Raw genomic sequence first — 18,065 nt, 5'->3', positions numbered from 1 at the left:
GCGACAGCAGTTGCGCAGGTCTTTAAGTTTTTTACACTGTTCAGCTACGAGTTATGTATGCGGAATAATAAGAAACAACTATCATAACTTTAAAGGAAGGAGCTGCAGGGCCATGGCATAATTATAAACCTGCAGTTTTTTCCAGAGGTTGCCACAGGTTCCGTGGGGTTCAACCGCCTTCAAGAGTAACGTATGTTCATATTATTAGGTACTCCTACAGACTTCTCATTACAGCTGCACAAGCAATCTTAATTCCAATACAGTTAAGTGCTAGTGTTTCACTTTGCAAAAAGTGCTGTGGTTTAAAAAATAAAAGTGAAGTAGGGAATACCTAAAAAAAATCCTTTTATGCATGATATCAGCATATGCAGGGATCAGCTTTCTGTGAAATATGAATACTTATTTGTACATTGAGAGGCTGTGAATTCTCGGGATTTAGTGGCTGAACAATGTTTGCCGGACATACGCATTCCTTCCCCAGCCTATGACAACTGGAGGAATGCATATTCCCAGGACACTAGAAGGGAACTACAATTTGGAAGCGCACAGACTTCTGTTTGTAGAGATAAAGTAAAACTTTCTTCTTATTCTTGCTACTATTTTAGCAGGAGCTTTCACTAGAAAAATAAGTTAACTTACGTTAGATATCCAGCATACAAAATGTTTACGGATTTTTCCAAACAATGTATTATGATTACCCAAGAGGAAAAGAGGACCAAACAATGAAAACATGGTAGGCAATCAAATACCCATGGTATTGCCAGTAGAAAGTCTAACCATCTAGAACAAATTTTCAATCCTTTAATAGAAAAGGATCCTACGATCAATAGGAGGAAGATGAAGCAAGGCATAAATTGCTTAGACTAACAAACCAAGCCTAAGCCAAGTCAGTAGTAAAAATCCACAGCTGAGAGACGATCTAGAGCTTTAATTCCAGCCTCAGATCACAGAACTAGTTACAAGGTGGTTTTCGCCACTACGGTAAAGTAATTCTTATTTTTCTACTAGTAGAGCATCAAAATAAAGTATTCGATACATGAAAGTCCCAGGGTGGATGACGTGTAGTATTTCAGAGGGATTCTTCAAGTTTTCTGCGTTCATGCACTACAAAAACATCTGCCCTTGATAAAACCACTTCTGGTAGCCGTGTGGCAGAGGCACCTGATTTCTGTGCCTTTTCTGCTGCAGAAAACAGTTACCTGCACAAGGACGAAGGCTATCCAGCTACCAAGCAAACATTGTGGAGTGTTTTCTCTAGAGAAGAGCAGCTGAGTTGCTTGCAGGAAGAAAGGAACAAACAGAACCCGTGAGCTACACAGTAGCTCCTTCAAGTAGTATTGCCTCACTGGTTCCCTCAGCTGATCTCCAGCCTTTGCCGCTTTCCCTCTCTTCGCCATCTTCCTCCCTCCCCCTAAGTACAGCTCAATTGTGGGGAACGCAAACAGGAAAAGTTACAATGCAGTATTGCCAAAATTCCCAGAAAGTCCAAGATAACTGTGTGCACGTACACACACAAGTATATAAATTGTGGGTTTTTTTTCCTCTGAAGGGCTGCGCTTTCTCAGTCCATCCTTTGAAACCCATTAATAGATCACACCCGTGTGCAGAAGGCCCCTGGGTTTGGTTTTTCCCTTGGCTACCTGACCCTTACCCACAGGAAACACTACTGCAGCTGTAAGACAGCTAAAACTACCAGAACAACAAAGCAACTACGTTGTCGTGATGTGCTGTCTTCTTTATTATTTTGTTCACTTACTCACAGATTCACAAAATTCAGCAGTTGGTAGTGGGTCACCAAGTCATTCATTAGTGCAAATTCATGAAGTTAACTCTACGACATTTAGCCCTCTTAATTGCCTTTTAGGCAAGCCACACACTTCTGTTGCCTGGCCTCTCACCTTTTTTTGTTGTTGTGGTGGCTTTTTTTAAAGCTTCCTCCGTTCTAACCAGCAAAAGTCATACTTTAAGTGGATTTGCACTTGAAATTAATTTAATGCTATATTTGTGAATGCAGAAGATATTTGGTGTGGTATGGAAAACCCTCAAAGTGGTGGAAATTCTTGAAGCTCTTACAAGAAAGTTCACGTAAGGAGCAGTCTCTAGGGCCCATTGCACTAGTGGTGGTACAAAAGCTATGTACAGGTTAACATCTTCATGGTAAGCTGTGCATATTGAATATAAAGCCTCAAGAGAATCCAAAGTGTAGAAAAATAAAATTCTGGCAGAATTCAGTTGCTGTGTTGGAAAGATACATTAAGAGATACAGCTATTTCTTCTGCATGTACACTTTTAACAGTGCAATATGATATGTTACAGAAGTGTTTTTAATCATATTCTAAGAAATCATTTTCATGTGTGTACAAAATTCTGTGTAAGTTAAATGAAATTCACAGTTAATATTTAAAGCAGTTCAGCAAATTCCCTCAATGCCAATGAAACTAATTTTAGAATGGCTTTATGTTCTTGTGCACTTAGAACAAACTTAACCTACATAAAAGGACGACCAGTTTTAGACATACTTAATTCAGGGACATCTGAATTTCTGTAAGAACTTGAAAGTTATTTTAAGTATTTAAAATACTTAAAGAGTACTTAATACTTCAGAATATTTTTATCTCTGCAAAGCTTATGTAACTGAACATGAACACAGAAAGCAGCAAAGTTCACATTACCTTTTGTATACCCTTGTATCTCAGTTTACATTAATATACTCTGTAAATTTGTAAAAAGAACCTCATGGATTGAAAAGGGATAGAAAAAGCAAACAAAAAAAAGAAACCTGTAAGACACCAGACCAAGGAGAGAATGTGTAATAGTTTCTCTTTTATTTTTTCTTTTAAGATTACCTAACATCCTCGTGGTAATAACCCAAGGTAATATGTAAACAAATTTCAATGCTGCTCAAATGAATTAAAATACTCTGTTCAGCTCCTACGATAAGTCAGAACAGTGGCACCGATTTCTTTCAACATTAAATCACATTCATCTTCTTGTACATGACTCTTGTGCAAGTAGTAAAGGCTTTATTCATGACCTTGGCTACATCAGTAGAGAGGGATATATCAGCTATTTATGTATTTAAAAAAATTAAACTGACAGAACAAAATATTCTGTCATCTCAAATACCAGCAGCATCTTTCTACATATTTAGGATACGTTTGGCCTAAGCCTTCAACACCTTTTAGAACAGCCATGCAATAAAACAAACTTGGAGATGTTTCTTAAGAGAGAACAAAGAGCAGTTTAAACATTTTTCTGAATAATAAAGCCAAGATAAAGCAAATCCAGGCCCTTTTAAATGGCTGCAACTTTTCATACACTTAAAGCTCTATAAAACTAGAGCCTATTTGTATATATATTTATATTTTTAATATATATTTTAAATAAGTCTCTTGTCTGCTTTCAAAATTTATGAGGGGTTTTTCCGGTCTTTTGGAAGGGCAATAAATAAAAGTAGAAAAGGCTGAACTGTTTTGCATATCTTTGTGGAAGAACGGAGAACAATTATACTTTTAGAGTTCCAGAAAGATCACTGTACAGAACAAAAAGCTTATATACAATTAAGTGTGCAATTTTAGGTTGGCTGGGCCTTTCATTATGCAAGATCTCCTTTTCGACTAGAAGCCACTTCTACTCTTGACCAAATCCCTCTGTTTCTTCAATGGCAAAGAGCAGCTTCTCTTTAAGTTGTTCATAGCTTTTATAGGGTGGCAAATCCAAACGATTAAAACTGAGCAGAAAAAAAAAATAAATTTTGTTAAGTTCATCTAAATCCCATGTAGAACTCGACTGCTATAGTAGAAGTTAAAAATATTCTGATCTAACAAACAGAAATGAAGAAATAGCAATCGGTGAAGTTTCACTGCCTTGAGATTTCTATGAGCAGTAAGAACAGGCAAAGCTTGAGAGGAATACTTTACGAAACAAAATACTGTTACCACATCAGATAAAAATAGAACCTCTGAAGACTAAAGTCAGCCCAAGACACAAAGAACTGTAATAATGAGAAAAGGAAACGTTTACCATGAAGTTTAATATCATCCTAGTTTGATGCATCTCCAAATTCCAGAAAGAATATGAAAAAGCTGAATTTTTCCCCTTCCTATGCATGCCTGGCTATAGGGTTTTTTTGTGTTTTTTTTTTTTCCTCGCTAAAACTTTCCCCAAAAGACATCTGCCAAAATTCTTTTTCATTCCATGTCTTCCCCAAAATTATCTTAGACAAAGAGGGACGTTTAACTCTTGCAATCATCACGTGAAAAAACAGCAGTGGTGGAGAAAATGGAAAAATGGAGGATTCCCTGAGCTAGTTTAAAAGTGTGATGAATGTTATTGTCACAATGTAGCCTAAGGAAGGTGTGTCCATTTTGCACACAGTATATACAGGGAACTGATCTGTGTACCTGTTGCTCCAGTTGGGCATAGGAATCCCAATCCAGTAATAGTCTGAAGCCTGGCAGAAGAAAGCATCTGCGTTCTTGGCTGAGCATCCTTGTTTTGAATGTTTGCTGTGATTTCTTCCACACTACTTTCTCTCATGACTATGCATTTATCTTTTATAATATTACTGTATAATAAGTGTATCTAATAACTGCATATACCTAATACCAACACGACTTTTGTTCAGTTATTTAGCATTCTCTGAAACAAAGAATTAGGGGAACGGCTCTCAGTGCTATGCAAGAAGGATGGTATCGTACTTTTGATAGATCTGATACTGACCAGCTGCGTACAGTGCAGTAGCAAAATCTGAGACTAGCGCGACCAGAAAAGTTTTCCATACTGGCATGTCAGAGCAATCAAAGCAGCTGATGATGGAGATAGAGAACCGATTTGAGTTAGATTTCACTTGATTCAGTAAATGCAAGACCAGAAGAGAAAAACCACTAAAGGTAGAGAAAGTTTACACATAACAACTCACCAAGTGTGACTTCTTGGTAACCAGGTTTCCTTACCAACTTTTTCAATGCAGAATTTCTGAGGACCATTACTTCCTGGGAAAGAAGATTTTTAAAAAGTGTCATCTGTTCCTTTTAAGTAGCACGTGATATATATGTGACATAAGACACAACTCAGATACAGCAGACAGCTCACTAGGTGCTACTCAACGTTACATGAATATGAACATTTTCCTCATAGAATTGAGCTAATTTCCTAATAATTTATAAACGTATTCATGGGATTTCTGATACAAAAAGCCCTTCTAGATCCAAGCTGACATACATGAAGTTCCTGCTATCCGTACACTTGCAGCATGATTCACTTGCAAACAGAACAGTTACAACAGAAAAGTTTTCGTCACCTTTTACTTACCCATAAGTTCAGCAAATCCACCCAGGGGTAATCTGCAAGTGCCAGTGACAAACTGCAGAAGTCGCATGCGAACCTCATTGTCTGTTTCTTTTACAAACTAGGCACAGAAATTCAAATTACTTAATAGAAATCTTTAACATAGCTGGAGAAAAACAAAAACCCTACGAGACTGCTGAAAAAGTATAATTCCATTTAAAATGACACCACCTTGAGAACAATTTGCCTTTCTCTATTTCAGTAAAACTGAGAGTGGAGGGAGAAGACAAGTGATTTCAGATTATAAGCACTGTTAACGATTATCATGTGAAGGCTGGAAACATCAAATATGAAGAATCTTTATCTTTTTTATTCTACGCTAACATATAAATCATGTTTATTTATATGAAGACTATTGCCATTTTGATTAAATGCAGCAATAGCCTAGCCACAGGCTCTGAAGTATTCCCTGCATCTGGCAATCTCAGTGAGTGAAAACACCATCCATAACAGCTGCATCACTTTGTAAGGAAATTCACTGGGAAAGGGAAGAGGAAATAAAAAGAGGAAAGATGGGGGACATCTCAGTAAGAGAGGGGGCATTGACAGAACTAGAGTTTTGACTCAGAAAAACTTGGATAACAAAATTATTATTTTTGTTCTATAAATGTTAAAACCATATCAAACTTCTTGGTTCTTGTTCAAGTTACTTGAACTTCTGGTTAAACTCTTTCAGTCCCAAGCTTCTTAAAGAGAGATCATCATCATCAGCTCTTAACATTATTCTGACAATATAAATAAGCTAGGAAATAATTGATTTGCATAATTTTCTTATAGTAACTTCATCAAAAGCATCTCTGAAATGGTGATTTATCACAGGACAGGAACTGCCTAGCTGTGACTTCTCTTTAGAGAAATTCATAAAAACCATGAACCGATATAGCATTTTTGGAAGTTTTTTTCTGAAAATAATTCTTAGCCACATTAATTAAAATGTGAGTTATAATCAGTCAGTGCTAGACTGGCACAGTTAATATGACAATAATTATAAATAATATGGGGCCTTTCAGATGTACTAGACAGAAGAACACTCAGAAGGTAGATCACTGCTAACAGTACAAAAAACTGCGTTGTTGTACAATCAATATGGACAAGAGACAGAAAAAGTATTCATGACGCAGCCATCCAAATGTAATGCAGGTATCTATTTGCCATTTCCCACCCTAAAGTATGCTTCCTAAGAACCAGTAACCCTCCTGTCCTTCTCTGAAAAGCAAAAAGAAAAGAAGCAGCGAGAACCCTCATTCAGATGGCATCCCTCCTCTCCATGTCATTTGTGTTACAAAACAAAATCCGAAGAAGCCCAGAATTTTCCTGATCAACATACCTGCCAGAACCATATGATCTGCTTGCTATTCCTTGTATAATGACGATAAACAGTGTTCCTCTGCCAGTCTGCTAAGTCAACTTCTTGCATACCACAGAGCATAACCTAGGAAAGAGAACAATTACTTGACAATATACATGTCTGCACATGTAAATTAAGAGTTAATTTTGTATCTTGTATATGACACCCTAACAAAAAGGGAAGTTCTTGCTCAAAAAAAAAGACTGGCAACTTCTTCACTGTACTCCACAGTTAGATATTCCTTTATCCTAACTTTACAGAACTTCTCCAAAATTGTTTATGTATTTAAGTGTTCTGAAAGCCTGCAAACCAGAAACTTACATTTCTTCCAACTAATAATTCAATAATAAAAGACGTTATCTTTCTCATAAAAGGAAATTTTTTACTACAGATATTACCCTTCCCATTAAAACCTTGCCTCATATTCCAGGATGATGATGACTACATTGTTGCTACTGCTAGTAAAGATAAAATACACTGCAAAGTTTAAGTCTGCGAAGTATTAATTATGAGAGGCAATGAAAGCTTAAAGTCCTAAAGGCAAAGCCTCCTAGAAAACTGAACACTAAATAAGAGAGATCAAAGTCCGTGCTCTGGAAAAACTCCCATTTAACTTAAGAGGCTTTCAGAACACAGCTAATTATATACATGGTACCAGAAATAAGTAAGCCTAGCACTACCAGAACCTTTTATCCTTGCCCCGAATAGCAACCCCAACAGTGAACACAGGTCAGGCTGATTGTTAGGTAAACATGGTGCATGCAAGCCATTCCTGTTATCAGCCCTTGGGTTATATATTGAGGATCTGCAAAATTCAGTTTGAAATCTTGTTGGTTCCTCCAGCTTTCTGTCCTTAAGTGTAATAACCGTAGAACCTATTCTAGACTATGTGTGTGAAACTAAGTGATCACTATACCCAAGAACCAATTTCTGTGCCATCTGTTTGAAGGTAATTCTACCCATCTACCAGAGAGGGAAAAGTTTTCTGTGACTAATAGATCCACCTGTGACCTCATATTCTGATCCTTTCATAGAAACTTGCAAAACACATTCGAATACTGAGGATGGAATCTAAAATTTCCAACTGCTGAACAACACAAAGCACCGATTCAAGAGAGATACTGGCTTTTCACCATGATTCACTCTTAGTGCTCCTACTAAACTCTCTATGTTCCAGAAGCTATCAAATGCAGCATGCCACATGAGAGATGTTCAAGGCCAGGTTTGATGAGGCTTTGAGCAACCTGGTGTAGTGGAGGGTTTCCCTGCTGATGGCAGGGTTGGAACTAGATGATCTTTTAGGTCCCTTCCGACCCTGACCATTCTATGATTCAAGCTGACCTATCCATTTAATCATCCCATATGTATTACCTTTGAAAAAGGTAAAAACGTTAAACAGAAAACCTCACCTCCAGCTCCTTTTCATCAAAATAGTGTAGCCACTGTAGAGGAACAACTTCATTAAAACCATCAAGAAAAGCTTTGGTTTGTTCTCTAACTCCCCGAGAAAATCGCCACTCAGCCATTAGCCTGGGACAGGAAAAAAAAAAACAAACAAATTAAACATCAATTAGTACTCAAAATGAAGAAGTGCAAATATGTATGATTGTGTGTGTGTTCCCACGAGGTAACGCTCCCTCCAGTTTTACTTTCTTATACTGTATGATTCCATAGACTATAAGGGACCTACCATACTTTATTATGGTTTATCACAAATCTCCAAACTTAGACAACAGTAAAAGTAGCAATATGCACTTATTACCATTCCAGTTTAAAAAAAAGAAAATATTACTAACTTTTCACTAATCAAAATTCAGCAGCTTTTTTATAAAATAATGCTACTTGGGCTTTATGATTTTGTTACAGCAAAATTTGCTTTAGCTTAAAATGTGCATAATTCTAGTGTTTCAATGGTAGAAAAGAAAAATTTCTACTGATTTTAAAATATTCTGTTCTTGAGCAAAAAACACCATGTAGGCAGAGAATAATATGAAATACTGTTGCTATAACAGTATAATACCTATAACTATGGTTGCCAAATACTTCCAGCATAATAGTAATTTTCTGTTTTGAGCTTCTTATTTGTGCTAAGATTTCAAGGAAGAGGTAGGTAACAGTTTTTAAGTTTCAACTAAAACAGTCAAGCCATTTCTGAATAAAAAAGACAATAAATATATATACACGCTATAGAAACCATTTACTGAGAAACTAAAGTGCTAATTTAAGTGGGATCTTTATGTGCAGCACTGGACATACACTGCATCACAGAAAAGGATCTGTGTACATCTGCTTTTGAGATCACTCTGAACAGACAGATCAGAAATGCAGGTTCAGAAAAAGAAAGGCAGTGATAAGATTAGGAGAGAAGCAGGAAAGAGCAGCGTAACAGAACAAAGAAAAAATAGTTTAAGACACACCACATTATACACCATTCTGATTTTCAGTTTCCATAGTGACAGCAAAGCTCTGAACAATTTTGAAATCCTCTGTCAAACACGTCTTCTCTCCACCTGGATTTGTTACCTGAAGTTACTGAAAATGGATTTGCTCATTTTCAGTTTCACCTGTTCTCTCATTGTACATTTAAAAACAAGACAGGCCTTCTTCTCACTATCAGGTCTTCTCTCTCTTCTTCTTTTTTTTTTTTTTTCTTTTTTTTTTTGGTGGGGGACAGGGGTGGGCAGGGATAGAAGGAAAAGGGGAATAAGAGAACTCAAAACGTACCAAGAGATCATGTGTACTAAGATACTAAAATGTACAAAGATATGATTTCAGTAATAGCCCCAAGAACTACATAGTAATAGAAAAAAAAGAAATAAAAAAAAAAAACAAATCATATACTGTGACAAAAAAGACTAGAGCAACAGAAGAAACATGGAACACTTATTTTTAACATCTACACCTTCCTACCCAATATATTCTTCTTTGTTTTCCTCAGTTACCAAGATATTTGAACCTCCTGATTTCAGCTCATGTGAGGTTACTTTTCCCAAGAGCTCCATATCCACACAGAAGTACATTTCCAAGTTACACTCTTCAATGTTATTATCCCTGAATGAAAAGGGAAAAAAAAAAAGCACAATGAATTCTATGTAAACAAAAAAATCCATAAAGCATCACACACACAAAAAATTAATCTACAAACCTTATCCAAATCAGGGAGTTGTAAAATTCAGTATCAATAGATTCTAGGTCCTTAATAGTAAGTTTCTTGCTCAGCATTCGTTTGTAGAAAGGCAGAGAAAAACCAGTGTCAATAAATTTCCCATGAAACAATGCCTGTTGAACCGAAAAAAGTCTGTTTAGCTTTTATTGAGCTACTGAATTATTGAAGTATTTCTGGACTTGAATTCTTTTTTTTTTTTTTTTTTCTATCTCCTTCAAATAACAAAAGGCACCAACTAGCAGTAGCAGCTTGGCATTTAAAATGAACAAAGCATTATATCAAATGGGATGAAAAAAAGTGATTAATTGTCAAAATTTATCCAATTACATGTTAGCATTATAATACAGAAATTCTTTGATTAAAAAAAACCTTCTTATAAAAGGATGAAGTCTATAAAAAGAGGAAATGACTAAGTTTCCTCTTTATTATGTGGATAGGTATATATGCCAAGTGTTATTTGATCTTACTTGATCATAATAATTGATCCTATTTGAGTACTACTGCCATTTTTCACTACATACATCCATCCTGCAAAATCATCCTTTACATAATGCTACCACAGCTTGTAAAAAGTCTAACAATGCAATCACAGACTGCTTTGGAAAGAGCTTTGGGAATCACCTTTTTTATAGGCAACAGAACTGAGAAATTAGATTCTCCCTTCTACTGCCAAAATGAAATTGAAAATAAAACAGAACACGGTCACACTTGTCTCACCACACATGCAAAAAGTGTGTAAGCTCGTTTCTAGCACTGAAGCACAGCATTAGACACACACACACAGAGCGTTAACCTCTGTACTGAGTCAGTTCGTCTGAGAGCTAACAGCACAGCTGTCACGATGCAAACTCTTCCTGATCCTTACCAAGTACACTTTCATCACTGAAATACCTCTTTAAAAAAATCACCCTAAACATAGGCCACACATGGCATTTATTACCTGTCCTTCCTCACAGCTGAAATTCTATGAGCAGAAGAGCCAATGTAATAGCCCGTTTCATCTAGAAAAAGGCAAGGCTCCATCTTTTTTCCCCACCTCCTAATCCCCCCCTAAGGCTTACTCTAGCATGCATTTGCTCTTGCCTTAGGAGACCTTAAAAAGGTTCTCTCTGAGGCATTTATTTATTTATTTATGTGTGTATTTCTTTTTAAACGAGTCTACACTTCTCATGGCAGAGCAAGCTGATAGAAACATAAAAAATAAATGTCAAGTGCAGCATCCAGCCATATGACTTCCTGCTTTTTGTGTAAGTAAGCTCTTAAATCCTCTCATTTAATGTTTATGATAACCTTACTGCAAAATATAAAAGTTGCCTCAGCCAACCTCATTTAATAGCTTTTTGTTACAAAGTAAGATGTGTATTCTTTAACCCTCTTTCAGCCAAAAATCTCTGTGGTTATTTCAGTACTTAAAACCAAAAGAAGCCTTTATGATCTGAAAATCACAACTATTTTAGAACTCTGAGAAGGACAGAAACTACAACTGCACTCAAAAAGCCTATTTAGACTCCTTAAAATGATTCCCACTTACATTATTATCTGAGCTGTTTTAAACCACTAGAGGGTATCCCGGGAAGTACTGCAGGAAGTGCCATCTATTATAAGCCATGAATATACTCAGACCTTGCAACTGAACACATTAGGCACACTACACAGGTCTTTCTCCCCTCCCTCCTCCAGCCCTTAGAGAATTTAAAATAAAAATACAGAAGTACTTCAGGAAAGAAAAGTTTGCCTTTTAATTACCTCAAATATTTTAAGTTCTCTTCTATGATCTGTACTTTTATGAAGTAGTTTTTCCTAAAGGTAACATTTCAATTATGGATTTATCTTATGTGCAAGATCAAAAAATCACCGACTAAAAGGAACAGAATTTGGCTCTAGCACCTAATTGGCTTTATCACGTCTTCCTGCTAAATGGCATTATAGCTTGCTGAGGGTTCTAAAAGAAAGAAAAAAGTTGGCAGCCTATTGAAAGTGTTAACCCAATGAAATAAATTTTCATGACAGCACATAAATGGAGAACTTGGCCATAAAATTCTCGAAATCAGACATGTTATCATCAAAACTGAACAAATTTATTTCTCAAGAACCATCTATAAGAAAAGCAAAACCAAGAAAACTCTCCAACCTAACTTATTTTAAGTCTGAAAGTATTTTTCCATTTATGTTACACTTTGCTTGTATTTATTCTAATTTCATATAAAAAGCCTGAACAATAGGAGAAGACGACAGTCTCTTCAATCTGAAAATGCACTTTTATCTTCTCTTTTTGTTTTCACCATGTTCAGGGATGTTGCTGAGGGCTACCTGTAGACATCATGATGATTATGCGGAAAGATGACTGTATCACTACATGGAAGGAAAGAAATGTGACAGAGCAGGAGTCCACTATAGAAAATTGACTCAGTGACACCAGAAGAAGAAATGATACAACATGCCTCATCAGCTTTTAGTTTAAAAGAAACCTGATGGCAGAAAATCAGCTCCCTGCCAGCTTCTGCTCTCCTCAGTATCTGACCTTTGTATCCACACACGTACATTTAAATTAAGGCTCACTGTGCTCTACAAAATATTTCTAACTCATTTTTTCTAATACAGTACACCAAGTCTAACTGAGGAGCCTTTTCCAGAAAATACTAGTCACATTTTTCAGAGCATCAGTATTCAGACACTCAATCAAACAGCGGTTGGCATGAAGTACACACATCCAACTGATAAAAATAAAATATTATATTGAATGTCATATTAACTTTCATCACTATCCCAGGAAATTTAAGTGTGTAAGAGACTTAACTCTTAGGGAATATTTTGGCTCAATAACCTTACATGCCTTAATCTTCAATTTCTAAGAGATTAATATAACCTTTAATAACTGTAAAAACAAATACTGTTCAGGAATAAATGTATAGCTACAGCAAATAATAAAACCTTAAAAATCTAACCTACCATGGCAATAAAGCGCCCAATGAAACAGAAATATGAAAGATGGTCAGGATTGATTGTTGATGCTGGATTTATCTGCAGGCAATAGTTGCTCTTGCCAGCATATTCAAATAGGCAGTACATAGGGTTCAGTACTTCATGGGAAAGCAAGAAAAACCATTCTCTAAGGAAAAAAAACACGTATACACATAAAAACCATCACATACAGATGTTTACCACCATTCCCCTTAGGTAACTAGCAAAACGGTCAAAAGATATGCAAACTTAGAAAAATAATATAAACAGTGTTGTATTAGAATCACAGAATAATATATGGCATTATATACTTCTTAAATATAAAAAAACTCATTATTAAAACCGTTAACATTAGAAAGTCATGGTTTCCAAAGCTTAGAAACGATTGTGAAGATTGTCACCTTGAACAGACCCTCATAGCGCAGGTTTTAGCTGCATATTAGTAACATTTTTGCCTACGGAGTCCTTGCCTCAACCAGTACATAGTATTTATCCTCCTTATGGCTGCTTTACTATATACAACTCAAATCTTTATTCAAAAAAAATTACATGGGCAGTGCTTATTTTAAACAACCTAATTAAAACAAAACAAAAATACCCCCAAGCACAGCACACCTTATTTGCTTTCCCAATCTGACAGGAGAACACACGCTGACTTACTGTGGTTTAACAAATTATCACGCATCAAATAAGCCCACAGGACACAAAAATGTGAAAATATTATTTTTGTTGAGGTTTAACTAACACATGTTATTCTACCACTTCCATAGTTTCCAACTCGGCTGATCTGAAATACTAATAGAACCTGTTATTTCAGTGTTAGGATAGCTGATATTTAAAATATTTGTTGCTTTATAGTATTTGCATATAATCGGAGACCTCTGAAGCAGTTATATACACTCAGGCGTTTTTGTATTAGGCCCTAAATGCTTGGAACTGAACAACTAGGCTTAGGGAAAAGCCACAAAAAAAAAAACCTAACTAAAAGCATACCCTACAATAACTTCAGGGACTGAATTCTGTTCTGACTGCCTTTCAGGTGTTACACTTAAGATGCTTCTTTTCTATCCATATATTTACCTGAGATCAGGGAACAGAAACGAGAGGTTTGCTGGCATGTTTCTTCTAATGGTTCTATGAAACCCGACAGGCAAGCAGAAAGAGTTTCAGAGAAAGGCAGCTAGGATACGGTAACGCTAACAGGGCTCCGTGTATCTTTTACAAAGCACGAGGATGTTGTACAGCATTCTATGCAAGTTTTATACTGAGGCAATTATATTAACTCTGTATAGAAGCATCAAATTTAATAGATATTTAAATTAGATGAACGCCAGATAGTAAGGGAGGAAACAAAGAAATCAGTCATCAACAAGAAGCTTGCAGAAGCAATGAATTTTCACATCGACAGCTAGAACATCACAGGACATAGTGTCAGATTGGTCCTGCTAAACACAAGGTAAAATTCTGGAGGGAACACGGAGTTTAACCTGCTGAGAGACAGGTGATAAATCAGGTGTATCAGCTTTCTATATTTGTATTAATGCAGTAATACATTAGCAAGTCAGTACATGAACATTTACTCAGTGTCACTTGAGAATTCTCAGCTCAAGTTACAATGAGATCCTTGCTGCTTCTCAGTTTCACATTCAAAATCGTGGGCAAGACTTATTCCTAAACTATGAAATTATACTACTTATTTATTTGTTATCTAGTTATTTATTCTGCTACTTTCTGTGACTAACACTCTTCACTTCAGTTACTCTTACACCACTTCCTTGGAATGCTTTTTTCTCTGGAACAGATTTCTTGAAGTCTCCTGGTCCTCATCCTGTGCCTAGGGCCATCATGACAGAGACACCAACCAAACAAAATCCGTGCAAAGCAAAAATTGGATTCCTCCCTGCAGTCACCTCTCAAAAGCTTATCAGATATTGTAATTCAGAAGCATAACCATCCACATATCCAAAGCAGCTCACCCTTCAGAAGCAAGCTTCCTTACTTGGAAACACAACACATTTCACTGAACTTCATTTTAACACAGTAAGCTACACAAAACCAAAGCCAAGACCAAAAAACATTACAAAAAAAAAAAAAAACAAACAAGAAAAATTCTATCACCTATGACTATTTCTAATTCCTTGGATTTGCAGTAGCAATGAGATTTTCACCCTAATAGTAACATTTCAGTCAACTAACTGGCAGCAGTAGTCAGTGGTTGTCTTCTACATGGTCAACAGATGAAACTCACTTTGTTTATGGTTTTCCTGTTATCAGATTTTTCCCTCCAAGTTTCACTTCAGATTCTAGAAAAACTTGTAGCCTAGCTGTTTCGCATTCCTGCACAGCCTACTTAGTCTGTCTGTCTGCTGTTACCTCATGCCTGCCCTCTCATCTTGTTTGTGTTCTTTCCGTTGGTATCAGCCCCAAGCTGGTGCTTGCTTGGTTTTTTTTTCCAAATAAGCAAAACACTCTATTTTTCCACAGTCTCCTCATCTAGTAAAGTAGAACTTTCTGATAGAAAGTTTCTGAAATAACTCAGTCTAGAGCAATTAGTCAATTTAAACATCAATCTTTGTCAAAGAACTGAACAACTGAGTCCACAGTTTTACTAATGCAAGGTTATAACCCATAACAATAGCCAGTGCTGCTAGTTCTACCTCCTTGATACATTAAAGGGAACTAAAAAAGGTGACCAGGGTCAGACTGCAAAAGCAAGCAGTTTCTTTGTTGACAGAATGACATTAGAAATCAAGGTTAGAGTGCTATCAAAAAAAACCTAACTGTTTTAAACAAATTTTCTTACCTTGCCAAGCCACCATAATCCAATCCTTCTTCTCCTCTGAATATAACATATAATCTTCTCCTCAAATCATAGGGTTTTAATGCCATAATCTATAAGAAACAAAAAAAAATTGTAATAAGTTATAAATTACACAGTCAATACAATCACTCCTTCTTACTCAGATTTTATTTATTTGATACAAAAATGCTGTCTATGTCAAATGTTTACACAGATTTGACAAGCAATTAGACCAACTCATGGAACATGCAATCAATGAACCATACACAAAAATATCAACTCAGACTTAAAATCCTTGAGCAGCAGACTACTAGCAAGTGGGAGAGCATATCTGGAAAGTATCACTATATGGGTGCCCTGTTCTTATACTCTTCCTAAGGCATTCTTTATCATTAAAGAAAAATAGGCAAAAAGGTATTTCATCTGCTATATTACAGATTAAGAAAATCACTTAGAGTAATTTACTTTAATCCAAAATAAGTATAATATACATTCATTAATAATATACTTTTTACTTATAAAGAATCCCTCTCAAGTGGTTTTGATGTGGTGACAGTGGCAAGAATTTTGATTGCTACAGAGAAAGAAGGAAGGAACATACGTCGGCTGCAGACTGTAACAGCTCAAGAACTGCAAGCTTCAATTACACAGATTTAACATTTGAAGGACAAAGCAGGACACCAGTTTTAACTGGAGAAAACAACATTTTGTAATGTATGTAACCACACACAAGAATCAGAAAAGCAAAACCAACGTGGTTAATATGGTATGCAATGCGGTTAGACTATAGAATTCTTTACCACAGGATGCTGTAGATGCAAAAAGTTCACAGGAGGAGCACGGACAAGCTCACAGAAGAGAAGTCCCTTGAGGATTACTAAATACCCAGAAACCACATTAAGCTCAAGGAGCATTTCAATTGTAAACAGTTAGGAGCTGAAAGATCATTTGGTAAGAGTACTACATACATTACTTCCCTAAGAATCCCCCTTTGGCTAACACCAGAGGAAGACTACTGCGCCTGAAGGACCATTAGGCTGAAGTGGCTATGGCCACGTTCCTTCTCATGCTTTGTCTTGATAAACAAACACAGCAATCTTTGCAAGCTTACTTGCTGGAAGGAATCCTCAAACAAAGTCTGTCTGGATACGTTGATTTTCACATGACTTGGCAGTGCATTGGACTGTAATCATAAAGCAGCAACATTAAAAGGCAGCACACATAAATGTAAATTCAAATAATTTCAAAAAGTAAACAATTACTTAACAGTACCTGACACAAGTAACGGAAATGAGCAAGTTTCCACCTAAAGCTACGTTCATAAGCAATTTGTGGCCCTTTATTTCTGTAAGGAAATATATTTGAGATACATTAACCATATAGACATCAAACAGTGCTTTCAATGCTGAACAATAGCATGTAGATTTCAAAAATATGCAGAAATTGTTATCGTAAGATATGATCAGAAACAAGATGCAGTTGATGGGTTGGTCGTCCAGTCTTCCTTTCTGTGCCACTCCCCTCACTTTTTTTTTTGTTTGTTTAAGATGCTAGTCAATTTGCCAAATTTGAGAGAGTGGCAGAGATCTACTTCTGACTAAACTATTTTTAAAAAGATTGGGATGTAAAATTTTTGAAAAGTACTTAGAACTAATTTGTTTAGACATTACTGTTGCTAGAGGGTGTATAACTATAAGCAACAGTCATTACAATCATTTGCTGTTTCTTTAAAAATTTGATTACTAGTTACATTATTTCAATATTCACTAGTTTACCTCACTATCCCCTCTATTTATAAAACAGCTACAATCTTGGTATTTGAAAACTGTATCAAAACTATTGAACTTCAGAGCAGTACAGCAAAGTGTGTCATGGATAAGCTGACAATTAAAGCCTAAAAACAAATTAAATTTATAGGACAACAATTTGTTCATCATTTAGTGCTCAATTCTAGCTAAAAGTATAGATTGTTTTCTAGTATGAGAAGACTTCATTATTAAACTATAACAAGTTAAAAATATTAAAAAATATATTTAATTTCTCACTTACACAGAAGATTTCCCAGTACGAGGATCATTGAAGGTGGTCGTTCTTGTATTATGATCAACAAAGTATCTGACACCTTCTCTGGTATATCTGATTTCCCAGCCCTCTGGAAGAGGGTCCTCATTTTGTAAACTGCAGAAGAAATCGCAGACTGTATTTCTTCCGCCCGTATCATGACATAAAAAGATCTTGCTTAATTCTTATATCTGCACAGGCAATATACACACCTACCCTTGAGTTCGAGGGTCTTCCCACTGTGTTGTCTTTGTGTTATGATTTACAAAATACACCCTATCATTTGAATCCACTCTCCTTTCTAGAGGAAAAAAAAGAAAAAATCCACTATACAACAACTGCATTCCAAACTTCTGTAACTGTCACTTCCTGAAATCAAC

At 36.1% G+C, this 18,065-nt stretch overlaps 1 protein-coding gene across 3 annotated transcripts in view; it reads right to left on the bottom strand.

Moving 5' to 3' along the window:
* Window positions 1-18,065, bottom strand: part of WWP1 (WW domain containing E3 ubiquitin protein ligase 1) — an 86,619-nt gene that overhangs the window by 24,174 nt on the left and 44,380 nt on the right. For 2 of the 3 annotated variants that reach the window (XM_086608719.1, XM_086608720.1), the window contains 13 exons: window positions 17,902-17,986; window positions 17,674-17,802; window positions 16,897-16,969; window positions 16,736-16,807; window positions 15,628-15,716; window positions 12,813-12,972; window positions 9,843-9,976; window positions 9,608-9,748; window positions 8,107-8,227; window positions 6,677-6,781; window positions 5,314-5,410; window positions 4,922-4,994; window positions 3,396-3,730 (listed from right to left, as the gene is read on the bottom strand). In XM_086608719.1, the coding sequence (XP_086464845.1) occupies window positions 3,631-3,730; window positions 4,922-4,994; window positions 5,314-5,410; window positions 6,677-6,781; window positions 8,107-8,227; window positions 9,608-9,748; window positions 9,843-9,976; window positions 12,813-12,972; window positions 15,628-15,716; window positions 16,736-16,807; window positions 16,897-16,969; window positions 17,674-17,802; window positions 17,902-17,986 (1,379 nt within the window). In that variant the 3' untranslated portion in view covers window positions 3,396-3,630. Of the gene's footprint in view, window positions 1-3,395; window positions 3,731-4,921; window positions 4,995-5,313; window positions 5,411-6,676; window positions 6,782-8,106; window positions 8,228-9,607; window positions 9,749-9,842; window positions 9,977-12,812; window positions 12,973-15,627; window positions 15,717-16,735; window positions 16,808-16,896; window positions 16,970-17,673; window positions 17,803-17,901; window positions 17,987-18,065 lie in introns of those variants that run through there. The other variant, XM_086608721.1, reaches the window with a different exon arrangement.

Source organism: Tauraco erythrolophus, chromosome 3, assembly GCF_009769465.1.
Source record: "Tauraco erythrolophus isolate bTauEry1 chromosome 3, bTauEry1.pri, whole genome shotgun sequence".
Classification (NCBI taxonomy): Eukaryota; Metazoa; Chordata; class Aves; order Musophagiformes; family Musophagidae; genus Tauraco; species Tauraco erythrolophus.
Note: the sequence above shows the minus strand (reverse complement) of the source record. Positions and strands in the feature narration are given on the sequence as shown.